The sequence below is a fragment of the Populus trichocarpa genome, chromosome 1 (assembly GCF_000002775.5).
Source record: "Populus trichocarpa isolate Nisqually-1 chromosome 1, P.trichocarpa_v4.1, whole genome shotgun sequence".
Classification (NCBI taxonomy): Eukaryota; Viridiplantae; Streptophyta; class Magnoliopsida; order Malpighiales; family Salicaceae; genus Populus; species Populus trichocarpa.
The window spans coordinates 36,838,871-36,863,492 of NC_037285.2; the positions used below are offsets into that span (position 1 = coordinate 36,838,871).

Here is a 24,622-nt window from a genome sequence, read left to right on the forward strand (position 1 = left end):
AATTGTAACCCGTTGACTTTTGTTTGTTTTTATTATTGAAACGACGTTATTTTGATTTTTTTAAAAAAAAATAACCCGAACAACCCGGTCAAAATTCAAAACCCGGACCTTGAACCGGTCAGGTCTAAATTATGGCATATACAACTATGCCAAAAACTCTTTTCAGGTTTCACATGAAAGAGTAAAGAGTTTTACCGCAAAAAACTAAAACAATATGTAGTTTTACTGTTTTGAAAACAATTGTTCATGTTTCATATAAAACTGTTCATTCACTATGCATTTTTTTTTTCCTGATTTTTCCTTTTTGATCCTTAAAGTTTTTAGTTTTTCAGTCAGTCATGTTACTTTATTTCTTTTCAATTGCATCTTTTACAGCTATATTATCATGGTTTTATAAATTAAAATATGCTTTACTCTTTCTTCTCTTGTTTTTTTTTTTTTATGTGTCATTAAATGTTTTGATATTAAATTGAATTTGGAAGAAGATAATTTAGCTTTCTTTTAAAAATGAAATTGAGAGATTGACATGAACAAAGAAACAAGGCTCCTTTGTACAAATGATTTTCAAAAGTTCTATATGATCCCTCAAGTTTCAGTTTTTTTCTTTTCTATACTTGTACTTTTAGGTTATTATACTTTTGTTCTCAACTTTATTTTTGTTATATTTCATTTCATAAATTTAAAAAAGCAAAGAGAAAGTTATTGGAAAAGTTAAGGAGAGAGAAAACTTTTAGGTGAGTCAATTTCAATATAATAATTTTGATTTTAGTATTTTATAGATTCATCTTAAAGAAAAAAAACTGAGGATGATTTTCAAAGAAAAATAGATTTGGGCTTGAAATGTTATTTATTTTCTAATTTGATTTTGAGTTTTTTTGTTATATTAGAAGGTGTTTTGGGGTTGAAGTGGGGTTAATAAGCTTTCTAGGATAGTTTTTAGATTGTTTTAGATGAAAAATAAATAGAAATTGAGTTTTTTGATCCAATTATAGTATATCTTGATTTTCAGCCACCTCTCGTCGCTAGAGTTTACCTCCTAGATATGTTAAGTATCATTTTCTGAATGAATTAAAAAAGCAGGCAGACAAAAGCATGCTTGCTTTGTATAAAAAAAAAATCATGCTACTCATAAAAACCAATATATATTTTCTCATCAATTGAATTCTTAAAAATAAAATATTTATTTTGATTTATAAGTAGCATCCCCGCAAGGATATACAAGGTGTAAAACAATAGGAATGCCCTACACACTTTATGAAAAAAATAGTTATACGATGCATACAAGCTAAAAACAAGTAAGTACTCAGTATGATATTTGCTTTCCCAAACCTTGTTGAGCCAGAAGAATTGCAAGTTCTAGACATAAGCTATCCGAATCACATGAAATCACCAGCTAAAAAATTCTTGCAACTTGGAAGATTCAAATTATTTTTGTAAATCCGAGACGAAGAAGATTGACAGCTTTCTATCGAGAAAAGGATACAATTTAATGTATCATTGAGTTTCATTCAGCCCTGTGCTCTCATATCCATAAAACTAATACTATATATATATATATATATATGTATGAGTGTTTCAAAATCTTTAATAGCAACTCCCTCCGGTAGCGGTGCATATGCAGCAGCAGAAGAAGAAGAAGAAATTTTTCCATTTGTCCTCAAGTTGCACTCATATGAAGGGCGACCAAGGATGCATAAGCCCCGTCAGTGATCTTCATGAGCACATCATGCTTTCCCTTCTCGGCAATCGCACCATTCTTCACTACAGCAATGACATCAGCACCTTTAATTGTGGCAAGGCGATGAGCAACAACAACGGTTGTTCTGTTCACCATAACTCTATCTAATGCTTCTTGTACTATACGCTCTGACTCTGCATCCAGCGCACTCGTTGCCTCGTCGAGTAAGAGAATTTTCGGATTCTTTAGGATTGCCCTGGCGATGGCTATTCTCTGCTTCTGTCCGCCCGACAGTTGAATCCCGCGTTCACCTACTTTGGTGTCATAGCCTTGTGGTAGTGTGCTAATGAAGTTGTGCGCATTTGATGCTCTTGTAGCTTCGATTATCTCTTCCTCGGCAATCTCTCCATGCTTTCCATAAGCTATATTTGCGCGGATAGTTTCATTGAACAGTATTGGTTCTTGGCTGACCAAACCCATTTGTTGTCTCAACCAGTTTAGTTTGAACTTCTTGATTTCCACACTGTCCAAATATACGTGACCGGAATCAGGATCATAAAACCTCTCTATGAGGCTGATAACTGTTGACTTCCCGCTACCACTCTCCCCAACTAGAGCAACAGTCTGCAGATAGAATTTCAAGGTGAGTAAATGAGTACCTGGAAGAGCTTGCAGAAGAACAATATTGAGCTAGTCATGCGCCTCGTTTTCTCTTTGGTTTATAATGAAGCAGGTGCTCGCATTTATAGCAACTCTTAAAAAGAAGTTTCAAGATTACAGTAATGATGAATACCTTTCCAGAGGGAATACTAAGGGACATGTCTCTGAAGATTTGAACATGTGGTCTCATCGGGTATTTAAAGCTAACATGTTCAATCTCAATATCACCATTAACATGTGGTAGAGTGAGCCCTTCATCTCTACTTGAGTCAATTTTGGGCTTTCTATCAAGAATTGCAAATATTGAAGCTGCTGAATCTTTGGCCTTGGCAGTGTCTGGAGCCAGGCCACTAGATTGGGAAACCCCCAGTGCTCCAATAGTCAACGCAAAGAAAACCTGCAGAAAATGAGCTCAGAACCTGATAAAATCAACTTTGAATCACATGAAAATAATAATAGTAATAATAAAAAAAAAATAAAGTCTCTGTACCCTGAAAACATCTGCAAATGTTGTTTTCCCATTTTGGACGAAGATAGCTCCAATATAGAAACAAAATGCATTGGTGCAATAGAGTATAAAGAATGATAAGCCATAACCAATGCCACTAACAAACCCAAGCCGAACACCTTGCTTCGTGGGACCTTCACATTTCTTTTGATACAACTCCATTACCTTCTTCTCGGCACAAAAAGAAGCAACAGTTCTAATGCTGCCAACCGCATCATTAGCCACTTGACTAGCTTGTTCATACATCATCTGCAAAAAAAAGAAAAAAAAATCATCACTAGTGTACCTAACACATATTCCTTGAGAGAATAATAGCCAATGAATAACACTAACCTTTGAATCTGCACTGAACCCCTTCATAAACTTTGCTTGCATGTACCCTTGGATAAATAGCAAGGGAGATATAGCAATAATTATCAAGGTCAACATCCAGTTGGCTGAAAATGCTATAACCAAAGCTGACAAGATTGTTGATATATTTTGGACAATTAAGGACAGGGAATCACCAACAAGCCTCCTAACTGTAGAAGCATCCGTTGACAACCTTGCACCAATTGCACCACTGAAAAAGGCGAAAGCATTCATATTTACGAGTAATAATATCGTTTCTTAATTTCTTTATATATTTCTAAAGCTGTAACATGAATTTGGAGTATAAGAATGTCCTCAACACACCTTGAATTTGTAGGGTCATCAAACCAGCTAATCTCTTGGTGCACTACTTTTTCAAATGTTTTGGAACGAATTCGTTCAATCAACTTACCACCAGCAATTCCAAAGAGGTAATATTGCAGTGGAAGGGCTGCAAAGGTAATAAAACCCAATCCCAAATACAGCACTGCCCAGAACTTGGAATCTTTTCGAATCTCCTTTGGAGGTTCGTAAAACATGTTAATGGCTTTTGATAGTAGAAGGCCAAACACTGGGAAAATCACACCATGTATAACTGCAGCAACGGTGCCGAGAAATAAAACAGGAAGCTCGGGCTTGTTGAGGTAGGCAAGTCGTTTAATAGAAACTTCTTTAGGCTTTACATTTCTTTCATTGTTCTGTTCGAATTCATCATCATGAACACTGGTAGGACCGGGCATGCCAAAGCCAACAGTGTTGAGTGTGAAGGAGCGCCGACTTCCTGATGAACCTCTACTTATGGATCCCTGAACAGAATGTTTCTGGCTCCTAGGACTGGAAATGGACCTGTCTCTGTCCAAACTAGATCTCGACATATCTGCATCAATGTCCTGAGATTCTTCAGAATCCATAGCTCCTCCTTGGAGGCGAATTAACTGGGAGTAAGCCCCCTCCGGATCTTTTGTCAGCTCCTCATGACTTCCTTTAATATTGTTTGAAATTAGATTGGTGAACAACATAGAAATTTATAGATGAAGCAGCAAGTCTAGCAATACCTTTCTCTACAATTTTTCCCAAATGAACCACAGCAATCATGTCCGCATTCCTGATAGTTGTCAAACGATGTGCAACAACCAAAGTTGTTCGGTTGCACATAATTTTCACCAACGCATCTTGGACAATGCGTTCAGACTCCGCATCAAGTGCACTTGTTGCTTCATCAAGAAGAAGAATCTTTGGATTCTTCAATATGGCCCTTGCAATTGCAATTCTTTGCTTTTGGCCACCAGACAGCTGAGTACCATGCTCACCAACCATGGTGTCAAGTCCCTGCGAAACACAAATGAACCCATCCTACTTACTTGTTTGAAGCATAAAGATAGAACAACATAAATAGAAAATGAACTTGGTTGCTTATGATGGGAATTATAGTGGTCAATATCATTGTAAACATTGCTCTTACGACTAAAAACAAATACTAGAGATCAGGCATTCCTTAAAAGAAAGTGGTTTACCTCAGGCATTTTGTCAATGAATTTTGCAGCATTGGCTAGTTGGATTGCTGTTCTAATCTCCTGATCAGTTGCATTTTCTTTCCCATAAGCTATATTTTCCTTTATGCTGGTTGCAAATAAAATAGGTTCCTGGCTAACTAGTCCAATCTTCTCCCTTATCCAGCTAAGCTTCAGCTTCTTCAAGTCAACACCATCGATAAGTACTTCACCTGAATCAGGATCATAAAATCTCTCAACAAGGCTAATAACAGTTGACTTTCCACTTCCACTTTGCCCAACCAAAGCTGTAGTTGTGCCACTTGGAACTTGCAGTGAAAATCCAGAGAAGATTTGAACCTCAGGCCTAGCTGGGTATCTGAAATATACATCTCTGAGTTCAATTTCTCCATCCAGATCTTCCACTACCATCCCACTAGTGTCATAGGGATCGATTTTTGGCTTCCGTTCAATGGTCTCAAACATCTTATATGCCGCAGCTTGCCCTGATGCAAAAGCATTCAAACATGGAGAAGTCTGACCCAATGACCTAGACCAAGGGACCACAAAACACTTGAGGGTGTGGATTCTAACAGATTATATTACTAGATAACATATCAGGGGTAATATCAATGTTGAAACAAGTACTTACATTCCTCCAGTCATAATTGATATAATTACAGTCATAACTTGTCCACCGTTATAACCTTTCTCGACGATCAATTTGGATCCATACCATATGGCAAGTGCATAAGTGCCAAATACAATGAACAACATTGTACCGAGACCCAAGCCTGAGGCCAACCCTTGTTGGGCGGCAGAGTTATACGCAATTTTCAGCTTACTGTTATATTTTTCAATTGCATGCTTCTCCCCCGTGAAAGATGCAACCTCGTAGAAGCACAAAATGGATAATTTAGGAAGCGATTCGTGGAAATATATGATATAATAAGTTACGGATATGTATGTCTTACTGTTCGTATGGCTCCAACTGTTTGCTCTACAATGTTTCCAGCCTCTGCATAAGCAACCTGTCCACGGCTTGACATTTTTGTCATGATCAAAGCCATGACTCCACCAGCAATTACAAGAGGAGGAATACTGGAAAGCAGAACTAATGCAAGAAGCCAGCCTTTTATGAAGCCAATCGCAAAGCCACCGAAAAATGTTGCTAGTAGTTGTATGAACTTCCCGACCTGGCATGATGTATTTCTTAAGTACCAGCAGCAGCATATTCGAGCTCAAACAAAAAACATTCATGTTTGATAGGAGAGTGGATGAATGAGAGATAAAAACAATAATAATAATAAATAAATAAATCTTGAAAACCTGACATCCAGCCTTCACACACGTAGATGTAGAAAGCTCGATTTATCATGGTTATAGTTACTTGTGCTCTACTACTACATAGAAGGAGAAAAGCACTACCTTTTCACCCATGGCATCTTGAATGAGAATAGTGTCACCAGACATTCTTCCAATGACTTCACCAGTGGATGTTTCAGAGTCGAAGAAGCCAATGTCCTGTCTCAGTATTGTTTTCAAGTACAGACTTCGAATGCGGGTAGACTGTCTTTCTCCAGTAACCATCCAACTGGACACCTCTGCAACACAGCAAGAGAACAGCTAAAACTTAATTACCATGCCACATCTGAACTTACTGAAATTTCACCTGATCATATGCAATGCATGAAAATGCACACATTAAAGAAGGCCAACAACAATTACAAGCACAATCAAGTAGTAGTTCAGAGTCGAGGGATTCTTCTTATAGTAAGCTTTCAAATATGTAGAAACCATAAAAAAGAAAGAAAGAAAGAAAAAATCCCCATTCCATCGTCAAAACACTAACCCCATTCTTCTTAGATGATTGTATCGTAGTTTTACCTTGGATCACTTGTTGAGCGGGCCTAATTAAGTGCAAGGATGATTTACACAATTCTTAAGCAAAAACCAAGATTGGATAATGCTGCTATATTTTAACAGAAGAGAATTAAGCCAGGGTAAATCAATCCTTACGTAAAAGAGAAGCGATGCCCGATCCAATTGCCAAGTACACAAAATTTAGTGCTACCTGAAGTGGAATTCAAACGAAAGTAAGTTTGTCTTCCGGCAAAAGGAACTAAATTTCCAACAAAAATTATCCAGCAGTTGAAATGTAACAGCATTGATTAATACTGAACTCTTGTTCTCTCATAAGGGACAGTATAATGTATTATATAATTTATAAAAAAAATGCTTCGAGTAGCATTATATACATACATACATATATATACTCAACTCCTGCTTAGTTAGAGTTGCTAAGTGTAAACACAATCAATGCATGGATATATAGCAAAGCTAATAAAGTTGAATTATGATGGACCTGCACCTATCTGTATAGCCTCCAAAAACTGGAATTTTGATTTTTTAGCTACATTAAATCCATGGAGACCACTCTGGTTATTAAGTTATAGGTGGTTCGACAATCCATGACAGCATTGATGCAATGCTATTGCCAATTAAGAGGGAGAAAAACCGAAATCAAGACAACATTACAGAATTTGGAAAGATTCTGTAATGGGTACTGGGTAAAATGTCAATGCACCTCTTCTCATTAGCTCTGATACGCTTAATTTCATATACATTTATTACTTCTTGAATCTACTTTTAATCAAAGAAAGATTAATGGGGAACTTAAACGCTAAGCAAACATCCTTTTCCCACCAAATTATCATCTACAAAAACAGCAAAAGAAAGGAAAATAACAGGTGCAAAATAAGATCGTCAAATGTCATTAATTCACCAGAATAAAAATAAAACTAAAACAAATATTGAAAGAAATAAAAGAAAGGAAGATTGATAAAACAACCTCTTTTTTAATAATTCTATAATCAAGATCCAAAAAATATGATTGATAAGGAGAGAAAAAGAAGAACATTAATCGAAAGAATCTATAATGAAATTACCTTGGAAACTTCCTTAACAACGTTTGAACGATCACTGGAGCCGAAGGAGTTTATAAGCTGGCCAAAAATGAGTGTCATCAGAGGCTGAGCAAGGCCATTAGCAATGGCACTTAACGTGCCAACGATCATCAAAACCACGTCAAGCCTATCTGCAAACGTGAACAGCTTGTGGAATGCAACCTTCTGATCTTCTCCATTCGTGGTTTTCTGGCCATTAGCAATACTGTTTGTTGATGCACCTTCTGTATCTTCCCTCATGGCCTCCTTTATTTTTTCAAAGAATCAATCACCCCTCCCGGTTTGATCGATCCTGGGCTCTAACAAAAAGAAAAAAAAAACATACCAAGCTATGTGAACAGCTGACTACATAAATATATGTCTAAATTCTTGGTGGCGTCAAGAAAGTTTATTTTTTTGTAATTTACTTTCAAAAGATTAATAAACATAGAACAACATACGTACCAGAGAGAAGAAAAGGAGTGATGGAGAGATTGGAGGAGAGGAGTTGGCTTAAGAAATCAGGAATGGCAAATAAAAGAAAGCGTTATGGAGATGTATAAATAGGATGCAAAAACTGTAGCAGCATGCCAAACAAGTTTTGTGTTTGTTGTACAGCCTGTTTAAACCTTCTCGATTAAATTCAATTCAAAAATCTTCTATATTTAAAATGATTTTTAGGGTTGATAATTAATTGAATATTTTAATACCTGAAAATAGTATGAAAATAAATCACAAAATACCTATATACCCTTTTATATATTTATTTTTATATATATTTCGTGAGCATTTAAGAATTATCACATGTAGAAACCATAGTATTTGATTATATGTATTTCCCAGACATTAAAAAATAAAATGAAATTAAAATCAAGCACGGAAATCTTTACGCAACTGATAACTAAAAGATAGGGAGAGAAATCCGACTTCTAGAACATATGTTTTAGTAAAAGTCCATCTCGTCCTCAACAAGACCGAAAAAGACAATCTTTGACTTTCTATTTTAACACGTATATAAAATACCCCTGCTATTTTCTCGGGTGTTTGACTGTTGTTCCACCGAGTTTTGTAAAATTTTATTTTTTTTTGTTTTTAAATTGTTTTTATATGTTAATGTTAAAAATAAATTTTAAAAAATAAAAAATAAAATATTATTTTAATATATTTTTAAATAAAAAAATATTTTAAAAAACAAGTTAGTTTCTGAAGAGATAAGAAATGAAGCCTCACAATTCCTTTATAAAAAGTGTTAATGCAGATGGTGTGATTAGTTGGGTCACGGAAAAGGGGTATCTTTGAACATACGTTTCTATTTTTTACTTAAATCAACACAATTTCAATTGCAAAAAAATATATATAGATATATTATATATTTAAATTTATTAATAATGTATACAAAATCTTTACATCTCTTGTCTTTTTCATTGTAATATTAATAATGTGATTTTTTAAAATTTATTTTAATTTTTTAATAATCCTCTGAATATTTAATAGAATTGAATGAGCATGTATAAAATAAATTTGAGCTAAGAAGAAAATAACTGAAACTGTGATAAGTTTAAAATCTTGGTTTTTGAATATATTAACGATTTATATTATACATCTTTTACGAGGATCATAATTAATTAATATTATTCATGTTTTAATATAATGAAAATAGTAGAAATTAGTAATGATAATTAATAAAATGCAAAGACAATAATGACTATCATTTTCTTGATATTTTTATCCTTTTACTAAATTAATTTTTTTTTCAATTTCATTCTTCAATCAAATATAAAATTTATTTTTTATTTTAATTTTGATTCTCATTGTTTTAATTGCTAATTTTTTAATCTTTTGTATAATTGAAATTATTTTCTTAATTTTATTTTTTAATATTTGATTGATTGAGAATTAAACTTCATGGTTTTTTTAGATTTATTGTTTCGAGTCTAATGATCCGGGTTACAGGTTTGAAAAGGTAACGCATGTTTTATTTTTAAAAGGCTTTATAATTCTCTTTTTTTTTAATTATTTTATTCTCATGATCTGGATCGCGGGTTTGGAGTGATATCTTGGGTTAGCTCGACTCTGATTGTCATGGTCATAGGTTTCTTATTTTACCCCATTTCAGCATCTAAATATCGTTTTTTATAAAAATAAAAATAGTAAAAAGTGTGTAAAATAATATTTATTATATCTAAAGTGCAATGAAAAAAATTATGATTTAATATATTATTTATTTTTTTGCAATCCTCTAGCTTTTTAAAGTAATCTCTTAAATATTTGTTTTCAAGATGGTTACTTTATAATTTTTTAAATTGATTTTTGGTATTTTGTGTTGTGTATTTTTGTGCGCACACATGAAGTGTTTTATTATATAGCAAGTGTTTTTTATATTTTTATTATGATGTAAAGATTTATTATTATTTTTTTATATTTAGTGCATGTTTTTAGACTGTTTTATTTTTATTTTTTTAAAAAATATTTCTTAGCTTTGATTTTGTACTCATTTTTTCATATACTGTTTTAAGATCAGCTTCTTTGAATCTTAATTATGGTTCTATTGATTTTTTTTTCTCCGTGTTTTCTATATTTCATTATTTATATTTATTATTGTTGGTGCATACATTTTCCTATAATTAATATACTAAATTATGTTTCTTTTAGTTTTTTAGTTTCTTTTACATTTTTGTAATCACTAAGTTTTTTGCTATAAAAAAATCCTTAAATAAAAATGAATAATGTTTTTATTTATTATTAAATGACTAAAATTTCCCTTATACATCCATATAATTATTCAAACTTTTTATTTTTTCATATATTTTTATTCTTTTGAAAGATAGTTTCACAGCCACGTAAGACTTAATTCTCTAACTTTAATTTTTTTGTAATTTCTAAAAGATATTAATAGAATTAATTAAAGTGAAATAAACTAATTAATAACTTCAATAAAAAAGCAATTAATAGCAAATTTTTATTAGAATCGTAGGGTGAATGACGTCCAATTTAAATTATCGTATTTTTAGGCTTAATGGTTATCGTCAACATATGTATGAAATTGTTTTTTTTTTAAAGGAAAAGAAAATCTGGACCTGTTCCTTAATTAAAGGATTCGAAATCTTCTAGATCTTCCCTTTTCCTTATATAACTCTACAAGTGAGGCCAAATTTGTTTTTTAACGTAAAAAAACAAAATGCTAACGTGGATAGGTTTTTTTTTAAATTGCAAGAAAAATTAAGATTATTAACATAAATTTTGATATTTATATTTAATAAAATAGATTAGGAATTATATCTATCAATAAATATTAAGAAAAATATTTTAATACTAACTAAAAACTAAATTATTAAGTTGGTAAATTAAGATATCTGATATTATATTTTAGAAAAAACTTTAATTTTTTACTTAATTATATGGTAATAATTTTAAAAAAAAACTAATTTCCTAATACAAGTCTTTTTTTATTAAATTCCTTAATTTCAACAAAAAATTTAACCTTTTGTTCAATATCATTTATTTGTTACAAATAAAAAGAAATCAGAAGATATCCCAAAACAATATGGACAAATTAAAATAAAGATAGAAAAATCACTCTAACTAAAACTTTTTTGTCTCATTAACAGGCTTAAGGTTTTTTATATATATTATTTTTTCACTGAAATGTTTGTTTTTTACACAACACCCTATCATTTTATATATATATATATATATATATAATAACATTATGATAATTTTAATTGCTAGTGTATTAAAAAAAATATAAGAATAATAAATTGATCGCACGAAGTTGCGAGGAGTTCTTTGGAAGTGTCATTGGACCTAGCCTAATGAGTTTACTTTGAAATCTTTTGACTCGATTCATTGCCTAACTTGGAGATTAAATTAAATTGTGTGGAGGTTGATCTGATATGACCTAATCAAATAAACATATCAAAAGACAACCTCGGCGAGAATTAAAAATTGATATGACCATAAAAATAGTTCAAAGATAACGTAATATTTTTTTAATATCTAAACAATAACATGTTGGATCCACTAGGATCAACTTTGGTTAATTCATCAAATCATCGACTAGATCATGAACTCGATTAGGTTTAATAATTTTATCATCTAAAAATATTTTTATTTAATTATATGATAATAAAATAGATGTTTACACGAAAACAACCATTTGAATTTAAAAAAAAAACAATAATGATGGGTTACACAAAATAAACACTTTTAATATTATAAATTTTATCCTAGAACAGAGTAAAAATATATACTTGCATGAAAGCAACCATTTGAATTAAAAAACACAATAATGATGGGTTGCACAAAATAAATGCTTTTAATATTATAAAAAAACTTCTCTACTTTTATCCTGGAACAGAGTAAAAATCAAATGATATTTAATAAATTATCTATAAACTAAAATATAAGAAAATTTTACTATATTTATTGTCATAAAATATTATTCATTTAAATAGTGTTTTTTTTAACTTTAATTTTTTTCAATTAATGTTTTTTTTCCTTTTAATATTAGATTTTTTTTATTGAGTTATTATATACTCATAACATAGATTACGAGTTTGGTTAGTTGACTCAAGTTTTTTTCTTTTCAATTAACATTTTTTTTTTCATATTCATCATTTAATATTAGATTGATTAGAAATCAGACTTCATAATTTGTTTTATTTACTTTCTATTATGTTATTTCAATTTTATTACTAGAGAACAGTGCTTAACGGATTAACTCGAGTAAACTCAAATTGTTTAGTGTTCTATTTTTTTAATTTTTTTTTAATTTCATCATTCAACATTGGGTCAGTTACGAAGTGACCTTCATAATAATTTTATTTATTTTCTATGAGGATATCTTGGTCTCACGATTAAGGTCGCAGGTTTTGATATTTTAACCCCGGTTAAATCGAGTTGTTTTTTTGTTTTCTTTCTAAAAGGTTATCTCGATCTCATGACCCGGGTTATGGGTCCTTCAAAATTGATTTTTTTTTATAGGGTTGTCCTCGTTTTATCACCTAGGTTGTAGGTTTGGTAGGTTAATCCAATTTACGCGATTATTTTACTTTTTTATTGATTTTTTTTTAATTTCATCATTTAATATCGTGTTTGATTGAGAATCAGATTTCATGATTTATTTTAGTTTTCTTTTTATTAGGTTATGTCGACCTCATGATCCAATAATAATGCTTAACAAGTTAACTTGGATTGACTTGACTCATTTTTTTTTATCTCATTTCTTAATTAGAATTTAACTTCACCGTTCAACATTGGGTCCAATAAGGACAATTGAAAATTGAACTTCATAATTTGTTTTGATTTGTTCTCTATAGAGTTATCTCAGTCTCATGATCAAAGTTGCGGATTTAGTAGGTTAACCCGAGTTAAATCATGTCATTTTTTAATTTTATTTTTACTAGGTTATATCAGTATGATGACCGAGGTCATGAGTTTGACAGATTGACTCAGGTCGTTATTTATGTTATTTTGTTTATTGATTTATTTTTTAATCAATTTTTCTTAATTACATCCTTCAATATTGGGTTAATTAGGGATTGAAATTCATATTTTGTTTCTATTTTCTTTCCATGAGATTATTTCAGTCTTATGACTCGAGTCGCAGGTTTGATATGTTAACTCAGATTATTTTTTGTCCTTCTTAATTGATTTTTTTAAAATTTTATCATTCAACATTGAGTCGATTAAGAATTAGGCTTCATAATTTATTTTGATTTGCTTTTTATGAGGTTATTATAGTCTCATAATTCGGATCGTAGATTTCATATGTTAATCTGGGTTGACCAAAGTCAATCAAATATGTTGTTATCTTAATATTAAAAAAAAAATGATATTATCTTGAAGTTTTTTTAGTCAAACTATGTTTTTACTGGTTGTATAAATTGTTTTTGGACTCACAAAGTCAATCTGGTTATATCGGGTTAACCCTCCTACAATTAAAAAAAAAATTCATAAGAAAAAAATACAAAATATCTGAACAACTTTTTCATGTTCAAGAAAATTTTGATCCGACCTGCAGTGTAGCACGAGTCAATGATTTAGTTAATATCTAAAATATATTCTTAATTAATTTTGAAGTATTTAATTAAATAATATGCTAATATATTTTAAATTCTTTAATTTTAAAGAAATTATATTTAAATTAAAGGGTAAATAAAAGGCAAAAAAGGTCAGATGTGTGTTTCTAGATGGCCCATAACGTCTATCGCATTAAAAAAAAGTTAGCAAGTAAGCCGGCAAGGCTAAGCATGCATCTTTCTAAAAAGTAAAAACCCGAATGTGAAATTTGGTTCCCAATAAAACTAAATTTAATTTTTATAAAATTGAGTATCAAACAGAAATGCACCGTTAAATGAAAAGAAAAAGTTAGATGCGAAAAAGAAAAGGCCAAAAGTAAAAAAAAATAAAAATAAAAAGTAAATAAAGAAAAATACTGTAGCAGTGAACAGTAATTTATTAGAGAGTGCACAGTTATTTTCCTATGCCGTATTTCGTAATTGTAATGTAATTACGAAATACGTGGAAGGGAGCTGCATCGGCTTCCTTAATGCAAAATCCATTTTCTCCAAAACCTTCATTTTGGCGCCGCTTTCATCCAGCTCAGGCGGTCTGCAAAAGTTGTAGCTGATTCCTAGAAGAAGAAACACTTGAATGTATAGATATATATTTTTTTTTAATTTTTAATTTTATCTTTTAAATATTTAATTTATTAAGAATTGAGTTTCTTAATTTATTTTGATTTTTTATATTAGATTATCCTGGTGTCATAATTAAAGTCGCAAGTTTGATGAATTAACCTGACTATCTCGAGTTTTTTTTTTATCCTTTTTATTTGAGATTTTTTCATATTTTATCATTCAACATTTGAATGAGAATAAGTTTTCACAATTTATTTTGATTTGTTTTCTATAAAGTTATTTCGGTCTCATGATCTAGGTCGCTGACTTGGTGGGTTAATCCAGTTATCTCGTTTTTTTTTATCTTTTTAATTTTATCTTTCAACATTGGATTGATTATGAATTAGACTTTATAATTTATTCCAGTTTACTTTCTATGAGGTTATCATGGTCTAATAACCTAGGTCACGAGTTTGGTTAGTTAACCCGAATAGATTTTTTTTCTAATCTTTTTTATTTAACTTTTTAAAATTTCATCATTCAATATTGATTTGAAAATTGAGATTCATAATTTCATTCGATTTACTTTTTGTAGGGCTATCCAGGTCTCATAACCAGGATCACAGATTTGACAAGTTACCCCATGTATACTTGGATTAATTCAACATGTTATCTTTTCAATATTAAAAAAAGATATTATCTTGAATTTGTTTAGTTAAATTATGTTTTTATTGGTCAATAATGTTGTATTTGGATCTATAAAATCGATCAAGTTACATTACATCAACCTCCATATAATTTAAAATTTTAATTGGGCTAGAAAACAAGTTAATAATATTTGAATATTTTTTTGTATATTTAAAAAATAATCTAACCCATGGAAAAATAATAATAATCTAACCAACCCAACGTACCTACTTTGATTTTATATATATATATATATATATATATATATATATATATATATATATATATATATATATATATATATATATATATCATAATAAAACCCCACTTGGCAGCATAGCATTAAAAGTACCATCAACTTGGCAAAGGGAAACAAAAGCTTTTTCCACTTTATGATTTTGACTCCCTCACTCACCTCCTCCAAAATCGAAATTCGGCAATCATTTTTGACATAATAATAATAATAATAATAATAATTTATTTCAAAAGTCCTGGTTCAATTAAGAGCGAGTTTGGTATTATGGTTGCTGTTGTGGTTTTAAAAAAGTTGTTTTATAAAAAGTACTTTTAGTTGAGGTTGGGTTGGAAAAATATATGTTTGGTTAAAACTGTGGTTGAAATTGAGGTTGAACAAAAAGTAGTTTAATGTGTTTGGTTAAAAAAATGCTTTTCAAATTGAGGTTATAAAATAATTAAAAAATATTTTTAATTTAAATATTGTAGATTTAACTACTATTATTACATCATGAAATAAATAATATTGATATCAATTTTTTTTTATTATTCCATTAAACTATATGCAATGTCATCACATACGAAATCTATCCAACAATGACTATATTTTTCATGGTTTTTTAAGCACGCAACAACAAAAACTGAATTTTTTGTTACGTCATCAAGCGATATCCTTCTAATTTTTTGAATAAAACACAATTAAAATAAAAATAAAAACTGAATTTTTTTTAACTGGGTCGGACCCGGCAATAACATAATTGGAATTGTGATCAAATTTCATAAATGCTACGTCATCATGCGATATCCTTCTAATTTATGTAGTGTTATTAAATAATATTAAATACTAGTTTTTCGAGTAAAACTCAATTTTTTTAAAAAAATTTATAATTTATTACGTACAAAATTCATTCGACAAGAACTACAGTTTTTATGATTTTTTGAGCGTGCAATAAAATTAGATAAAATATTATCAGGAATAAAATTGAGATTACAATACGAGTAAATTTAATTCACCTTAAACTAAATTTTTAAAAAAACAATATTGTTCATGTTCACGTGAACAATACGAGTGAAATCAATTAACTGCACTGGTTTTTCAAGAAAAAAAAAACTAAACTTTTCGCCATGTTTTTCATAAAAAAAAAAAACATTGTTCTGCTTTTTTCCCTACGAGAAGCAGCAAAATGCTGCTTCTCGTAGACATGCGGTTCGGCTGACATTTTGATGGGTCCTACCATCAAAAAGCAATTTTTTCTTTTTAACCAAACGGCATTTGGTGTGGCCTCTAATTCTAAATACAGAGTAGCTTTTTTCTACCGCAATTATTTATTAGTAAGAACTAAAATTAAAAATAAAACATAACGTAACGGTGAATTTCAATAGTGGAAATCACTATTCATATACTAACAATATACTATTCACTACAATAATAAAATTATTATCTTACGCTTTACATGAAAAACTAATTGCATTTGAATTGCGGATAAAATTGTCTTCTTTTCTTTTTAAATATACAATAAAATTACTAATTTATCTTTGAAAATAAAATTACTAATTTACCCTTGAAAATAAAATTAAAGCATAAAATTTTAAACTACCATATAAAGGCTTTTTAATCTTTCTATATTTTTTAGCATAGTAAAATGACTTAATTGCTTTTAAAAGCAAAAATTTTTAAGCTTATGTTTAAGAGTTTTTTTTTTTTTTTTAATCTTTTCAACTTGGATTTTTTTATATTATCAAGTTGGTCATGGATAATTTTGTCTTTTAAGCTCACGTGTGCGGCACCTCTCAATAACAAAAAAAAAAACCCTTTTATCATGTTGTTGGAAGTGGCGGGACTGATTCTCACCAACAAGGCTTTCTTTTTTCTTCTTTTCTATCTTATCTCCTAGAAAACTGCATAGGCCATTCAAAATTTTAGAGTTGTTCTCTTAGTTGTAGATATTTCAAATCTGGTCCTTATTCTTTTAATTTCCAAGTTTTGTTATTGACCTTTTTGTAAAAGTTTTATTTGTTTTTAATTTAACACTTCAATTTCAATTTGTGATATATTATTATTTTTTATTTGCTCCTCATTCTTTTGATTTTTTTGTCATTTTTTAAAATTGATTTTTCTTTTCAATTTCATCATTCAATAAAAAATTCATATTCATCCTCCAATTTATTTTTTATTTCAATTTTAATCCTCATTTTTTTAATTGCTATTTTTCTATTTTGGATCCTTTTGTGTAATTGAATTCTTTTTACCAATTTTATCCCTTAGCATTTGATTGGTTAGGGTTTATGCTTTATGTTTTTTTTAATGCATGGGGTTTCTAGTGTAATGACCTGAATTACTAGTTTGAAAAGTCAACTCGAGTTGACATATATATATATATATATATATATATATATATATATATATATATATATATATATATATATATATTTGTTTTTTCTACTTATTTTCTTTTCTAGTTTCATTGTTCAACATTAGTTTTTTTTTTAAATGGGTTTTGTGTTTTTTTTTATTTTCTATCAGGTTATCTTGATCTCATGACTTGAACTGTGAGATTGCCGGGTTAACCCGGATTGGCTCACCTTTTATTATATATGTTACATGTCTGTCATGCTAACTCGAGTTGACTCGAGCTGATTTTCGTTTTCTTTTTATCCAATTTCATCATTCCATATTTAATTGGTTTAAAATTGAATTACACAATTCCTTTATTGAAAAAAGGTTTTTTCTTCCAAGTTATCGTAATCATTTTTAAAAAAAAATTGGTATGTTTACCATCGTTGTCTTTTTTATCATAAAATCAAAATAAAACCAAAATATTTGATCCACTAAAGTCTATAACCATAGTTGTTATTTTTCTATAAAAAAATATATTTACAATATCTAAACATTATTTTTTTAAAGAAAAAAGTGGTCTCGCGGCTATCACGAGCAACATCTAGTTAGACTCTAATAGCTATGGCTAACTAATATTCCACACAATTAGCATTTCTGCTAATAATGGCAATTGGGGCATTCTGCTAATAATGGAAACCAGGGCATCTCCAACGCAGGTGCTAAATGGAGAGCTAAAAATAAAAAAAAGTAATATTTTAGCTTTTCTTTGCTTGTTTTTTTCATGCTCCAAGGGGAGAGGTAAACAAAATACCAAAATGCATTTTCTCTCTCACAAATGATATTCCTACATATCTCTAAAAAAAAACCAAAACCAATAAATTGGAACCAATAAAAAAATAAACCAATTAAATGTAGCCATATGGAAATAAAATAATATCAAAATCATTAAAAAAAAATAAAACACTTATTTATTCCATTCCAATGTAATTAACTTTTCAAATAGCTTTTTCCCATTGAAGTATATATGGTAAAAAAAAGTTATATTTTTACTATTTAAAATGCTATTTTATAAATTTAGCTCTTTAAAATGACATTTATCATTGGAGATGCTCTGACAGGCAAATGTGCAAGCATATTCTTAAAGGAATTAATATGCTTTATTTTTCTTTTTGATTGGTTGATTTTTAAATAATTTTATGTTGTTGCGTGTTTTTTCATGATGGTATATTTGTGTCTTTAATATTTATTTTAATTTTTTTATATAAGATTATGTTATATTAACCTATAATTGTTTTGGGAAAATTCTCAATTATATGTATATATCCAAATTTATTACCAAATATATCTTTTTTTTAATCTTTTTTTGTAAGATAATATTATGTTGACTTTATTATTATTATTATTATTATTTGAATTTATTATTTCTTGTGCATTTTGGAACTCTTAATTCTTGTTATTATGTTTCTAATTGTTATATATAAATATTTTAGAAAACTTTAGATTATATGTTTTTATATATTTTAGCAGGTTAATTTTTTTTATTAATAATTATTATTTAATACATCATAATATATAAGTATTCCACGTGTATATATAAATAGAAGTTTACTAGCCATTTAACTCGTGCTTTGTTGCGGGTTATACATTTTTTTTTCCAAAAAATACCAGGTATGTAAGTTGCTTCAATGTGTTTTTTTACAAACAAAAATTTAAAATATAAATTGAAAAGCTTATGCAAGCATTTAATTAAATAAATCGATAACCATTTATGTAAATAAAAAATATTGGTAACAATAACTAAGAAAAAAATTGAAAAAATTAAGAAATGAATGCAAATCAAGATATTTAATCATATAAAATGAGACATTTATCTGATTGTGTTTAAGAAATTTATTTTTTTAAATCAATAAAAGATAAATCTACACCCTAAAAAACTCAAGAATTAAAAGATAAATACAAATGAAATTGACTGAATAAACTCACGCTATAAAAAATATTACGCAAGGCCGAACACATCAACAATATTATTTAAAAATGAGTATTTTTTTTATTTTAAACTTCATTTGTATAAAAAAAAACCTTATATTAAAAAAATATATGTGAAATTCGTAATATAGATCATGAGACCGAGATAAATTTATAGAAAAAAATTGAAGATAATCACAAAATCAATATTAAAAAAAGGCTAATGCAGAACGATAAGATCATACAAAGTCGAACCCCAATAAATTAATTGTCAAAAGATGAAACTAAAAAAACAATTACACAAAAAGATCTAAAAAATGAGTGTGAAAAAAAACATTAATTAGAGGGATACAAATTTTCAGTTGGAGAGTTAAATTAAATTGAAAAATAGCTTTAATAAAAAGAAAAAAAATCAAAAGAATAAGGGTCAAATTTGAAAAAAAAATAAAACAACAAAAAGTTTGATTGAAGGTTGAAATTGAAAGCCAAAAAAACTTTAACAAAAGTGTCAAGGAAAATTTTTTTTAAAAAAGGAGTGAATTGAAATATAAAACATATGAGAAATTGCAATTAAAGGACTGAATTGAAAAAAAAATTCTATAAAAGAAATAAGAACGAAATAAGAAATTAAAAGAATGAGGACTTAAAGTAAAACATATGAGAAATTGTAATTGAATGACTAAATTGAATAGAAAAAACTTCTATATATGGAAAAAGAATGAAATAAGAAATTAAGAGAATAAATACTGAAATTGAAAAGTAAAAAACAAAGAGAACAATGATGTACATTACCTGTCTGGAGAGAGAAAATAAGGGGAAAGAAAATCAAACGATCACTGGTGACAATCGAACCACTATAAGTTGTGATGCGCCACTCCACATGGAAAAGGACATGGTGGCGCATCTAGGGAGATTACGAAAGGCTAGTTTTGGCCACTAGGTGGCGTCACACGTGCTATCTGAATGGCGCGGATGCTACCCACTCACTAACGTGTGTTGAACATGAGCCAATATTTTTCATTTAAAAATTCAAAAATAATGTGAAAATACCAAAATGCCCCATGACCCTGGCAATTACACAAAATACTTATGTGAAAGTACAAAAATACTCTCAAAAAGCTTAGTTTTTGTCTTTTCCAAGGTTAAAGATATATTTTCACTGTACATGGATATTTGAATACCCAAAAAAACCCTTATCTAGCAGCCCAACAAAGTTTTAACCCTGGAGGCAAATAAATATTTTTATTGTTAAGAAACTTACGAAAAGTCAAGAAAGCTCTAATTAATAGTTCTAAGTTTTGTTGATTTCGGGGGTAAAAAAATATTTTTAATGTGCTAAAAAAATTAAAAAGACATAAACACCCCTGTAGAATCTTTTAATGACCAATGAGTCAATGACAACGACCAAAACACCCTCACCCTCAAGGCTTTATCTTTTTCCAGTGAAGGGCAACATGGTAATTTCATTATTGCAATCCAATATAAAATTGTGTCTTTAGCTATAGTTAAACTCCCATGGGTTTTAGAGTTTTTGTTAATATTAGTTTTTGGGGCTAATCCAAGGTTCTTTAGAACCTATTTGTTTTTGTATTTGAAAAAAATTGAAAAATTTTTCTTTACTTAAAATTAAATTTTTTGGTGTTTTTTTCATATCGTTTTAATGTGCTGGTATAAAAAATAAATTTAAAAAGATAAAAAAAATATTATTTCAATATATTTTTAAATAAAAAATATTTTAAAAAACAATCATTACCACATTACCAAATATGCTCTCAAATGTGTATGCATTCGGAAAATTACAATCTTTATTATAGGGTGGATGATTAATTTGTCTGTACACTCATATTTAGTGCAAATAATAATAATAATAATAATAATAATAATAATAATAATAATAATAACCCAATTATATCTATCATCTTTATAAGAAAAATTTAATAAATTTAAAGCATACAGGAAGGTGAGCTGTCTAATAATAACTTTGTTAATTTATTGAGAAATATATTATTTGATGACTTAAACTTAAAGTTTGAGAAAACTGGACGTAGTTGTTGAACATTTATGTAGAAATGACGTCTACATTCCTTAAGGTCTACTGGTGGAAATTCATGGAAATAGGTACAGTTTCTTTTTTGCCATAAATTATTGGTTAAATGGTTGCCATGAAGGTATTATTTATTTTTGTGTTTTAAAAATATTTTTTTAATTTTTTTTTATTTTAAATTAATATTTTTTTGATATTTTCATATTTTTTTGATGTGCTGATATCAAAAATATTTTTTTTAAAATAAAAAAACTTTATTTTGATATATTTTTAAGTAAAAAACACTTTAAAAAGCAATCGTTACTACACTTCTAAACATCTCCGAAATCTTTGAGTGCTTAGCTTATAAAAATCATATAAAACATGTTCGGAACATTTATGTAGAAATGACGTCTACATTCCTTAAGGTCTACTGGTGGAAATTAATGGAAATAGGTACAGTTTCTTTTTTGCCATAAATTATTAGTTAAATGGTTGCCATGAAGGTATTATTTATTTTTGTATTTTAAAAATATTTTTGAAAAAAATTAAAATTTTTTACTTTTTTTTTATTTCAAATTAATATTTTTTTTGGTATTTTCAGATATTTTTTTGAAGTGCTGATATAAAAAACAATTCTTAAAAAATAAAAAAAAACTTTATTTTAATGTATTTTCGAGTAAAAAACACTTTGAAAAATAACCATTACTATACTTCCAAACACCTCTAAAATCTTCGAGTATGACTTATAAAAATCATACAAAACATGTTAGTGTGGTACCTTCTTATTAAATTTATTTTGTCTTGTAAGTGTGTGTGTATCACGTACTTGGAAATATAGCCATTGAATTAGGTTTTGAGAAAGTATAACTATAGAATTATTTATTGAATATGCTAATTAATTTAAAAGAAAAACTGGTCAAATAGGGTAATTCATATTTATTGACCGTTTAAAATGTACCGTGATTATTTATAATTTTTAGATATAAAACAAATATATCTATCTATTTAATATATTGAGCCAGCTATGAATCATATAAGAAACATTACATTTAAGTACTTTTAACTTAGAAAGAAATAAAAACTTGAATAATCTTGAATAATTCATGTTTTTAGAAGGGTTGGTAAGGCGCGACCAAGCCCTAAGACCCAACTGAACCCTTCAAGAAAAGAAAAAAAAAAGAATAAAGGAACCTTATAAAGCCCAATTAAGGCTTCTTATTAATGGCCTAATCGAGGGCTAGACAATGAAAGAAAGAACTAAAGAAGGTTAGAGGTGTGTGAGAGAAAAAATAAAAACTGACATATAAATTGAGACAGAGAGATGTCACACCACTAGAAAGATCTTGTCAGGATAATTTAAAAGACACCAAGAAAGACTTCCATTATAGCTCATATCACATCACACATGCTACTGGAAAACCGACCTCTCTCACATGATAACACACGCGTTAGACACCTTTTTTTTCTCATTTGCAATTTAGTCTTTGATTCTAAAATAACTCTTAATTTCAATTTTGAATTTCAGTCCATCCAAGCTCAATTAAGGCCCAACTGAGGGGAGAGAAAGAAAAAAAAAGAAGAATATAAAGGAAAAAAAAGAGAAAAATTGGTCTAATTAGCATCAAATGTAGCCCAATCAAGCCCAACAAGGGAGAGAGAAAATATTGTCACAGCCCATGCTTGCATCACCCTAACCATCTACAATTTTATACGAAACCTATTTATTTCTTCGCTTTATATTTTGTGGGCGCATAATTGTTAATGCAGATACCTACCTTCTTCTTCCATGGCCAGTATGACACCTACCTTTTCCAGAACTATACCTGCATGTCTGAGGCCCCACTTTTCACGAGGCAATTTCACGTGACCTAAGATATATAAATTCCTCAAGTTACTAGGTAACAATACATAGGTCATGATACAACACCACACACAACAATTACAACACGCACTCTTTATTTTCTTTATTAAACATTATTTTTCTATTATGATTTACTAACTTAGACATTAGAGGGTTTCTTATACCGATAAAGAACTTGTTTTGCATGTGTTCATGAGCAACAAACCCGACCCCAAAAAAAAAAATGATCACAAGCATGGTGTTTATTCCTTGCTTCACGCTGATGACAAGCATATATAGCTGGAAACCAGGAGGTTTTAAATTGTTGCTTCTGATGTGATGATGATCAAAGGAAGGTTTGCCTGCTAAAGTGATTGCACCAGACGCCTTAAAACGCTGACAAGAACCCCATGCGTGGAAGGTTAGCACTCATGGATCCAAGTTTTCCAATTTGATTGGAACTAAGAGGTTCACTTTGGGATCAACACACACTGCATATCCGTGGAAATATGAGGTCCTAACCGACAGGAGGGATATGCTGCTGCTCGCCGTGAAGTCAGCAATGGCTTTCCGATTTATTAATTTCTCTTCGTGTTTGACTTTTTATTCACCTAACGCAGGAAAAGAAGAAAGAAGGAAGAAAAACTTACAAATGTGTGATTGATATTGCAAAGATACTAAATTTGTGTTATTTAATTTCCCTTTCCTTTTCTCGTTCTCTTTCTCTTTCTCTTTCTTTTATTTTATTTATCTTTCCATCTATTTTCTCCCTTATTAATTCCATTATTTATTTGATGGAGCTTTTTTTAGCGTCCTTTTTATACAAAAAATAAGTTACATACAATATAATTTAAGAATACTAGAAGTGTAGTGCAGGTCTTTGAATTTCTTTTTTTTTCTATGTTTATTTCGTCCCGTTTGTTTACTGAAAAGTATTTTTTTTTGAAAAGTGGTTTTTTTGGAAAGTGATTCCTGAAAAGTGAATTATTTTTCGATGTTTGGTAGTGTCATGGAAATAAGTTGGAAAACATTTTCTAATGTTTGGTTATGTCATGGAAAATGAGCTGGAAAATAACTTATTAATATTTTTTTTCAAGTTTATTAAAATAATAAGGAACAAATCTTACAAATTAAAAAGTTGGATGAGAATAAAATTGAAAAAAAAATCTAATTTCATAAATTATCTCAAATAAAATAAATAACAATCAAAATAATGGAGATCAAATCTAACAGATAAAAAAATTAAAAGATGATGAAATTAAAATAATAATAATAATAAT

The 24,622-nt window shown here is 29.1% G+C and overlaps 1 protein-coding gene across 2 annotated transcripts; it reads right to left on the reverse strand.

Annotated features, from left to right (window-relative positions):
* Window positions 1-1,157: 1,157 nt before the first annotated feature.
* On the reverse strand, window positions 1,158-8,247 carry LOC18095272 (ABC transporter B family member 9). 2 transcript variants are annotated; one of them, XM_024605106.2, is made up of 13 exons: window positions 8,098-8,247; window positions 7,636-7,952; window positions 6,707-6,761; window positions 6,116-6,291; window positions 5,662-5,883; window positions 5,340-5,578; window positions 4,712-5,237; window positions 4,253-4,526; window positions 3,522-4,179; window positions 3,180-3,408; window positions 2,829-3,095; window positions 2,472-2,735; window positions 1,158-2,302 (listed from the first exon to the last, which is right to left on the reverse strand). In XM_024605106.2, the coding sequence occupies exons 2-13, from the start codon at window positions 7,891-7,893 to the stop codon at window positions 1,658-1,660; spliced, it is 3,813 nt and encodes a 1,270-aa protein (XP_024460874.1). In that variant the 5' UTR covers window positions 7,894-7,952; window positions 8,098-8,247; the 3' UTR covers window positions 1,158-1,657. The 2 variants fall into 2 exon arrangements, with proteins under 2 accessions (XP_024460874.1, XP_024460880.1); XM_024605112.2 differs by having other exon boundaries at window positions 7,636-7,945; window positions 8,098-8,193.
* Window positions 8,248-24,622: the final 16,375 nt, after the last annotated feature.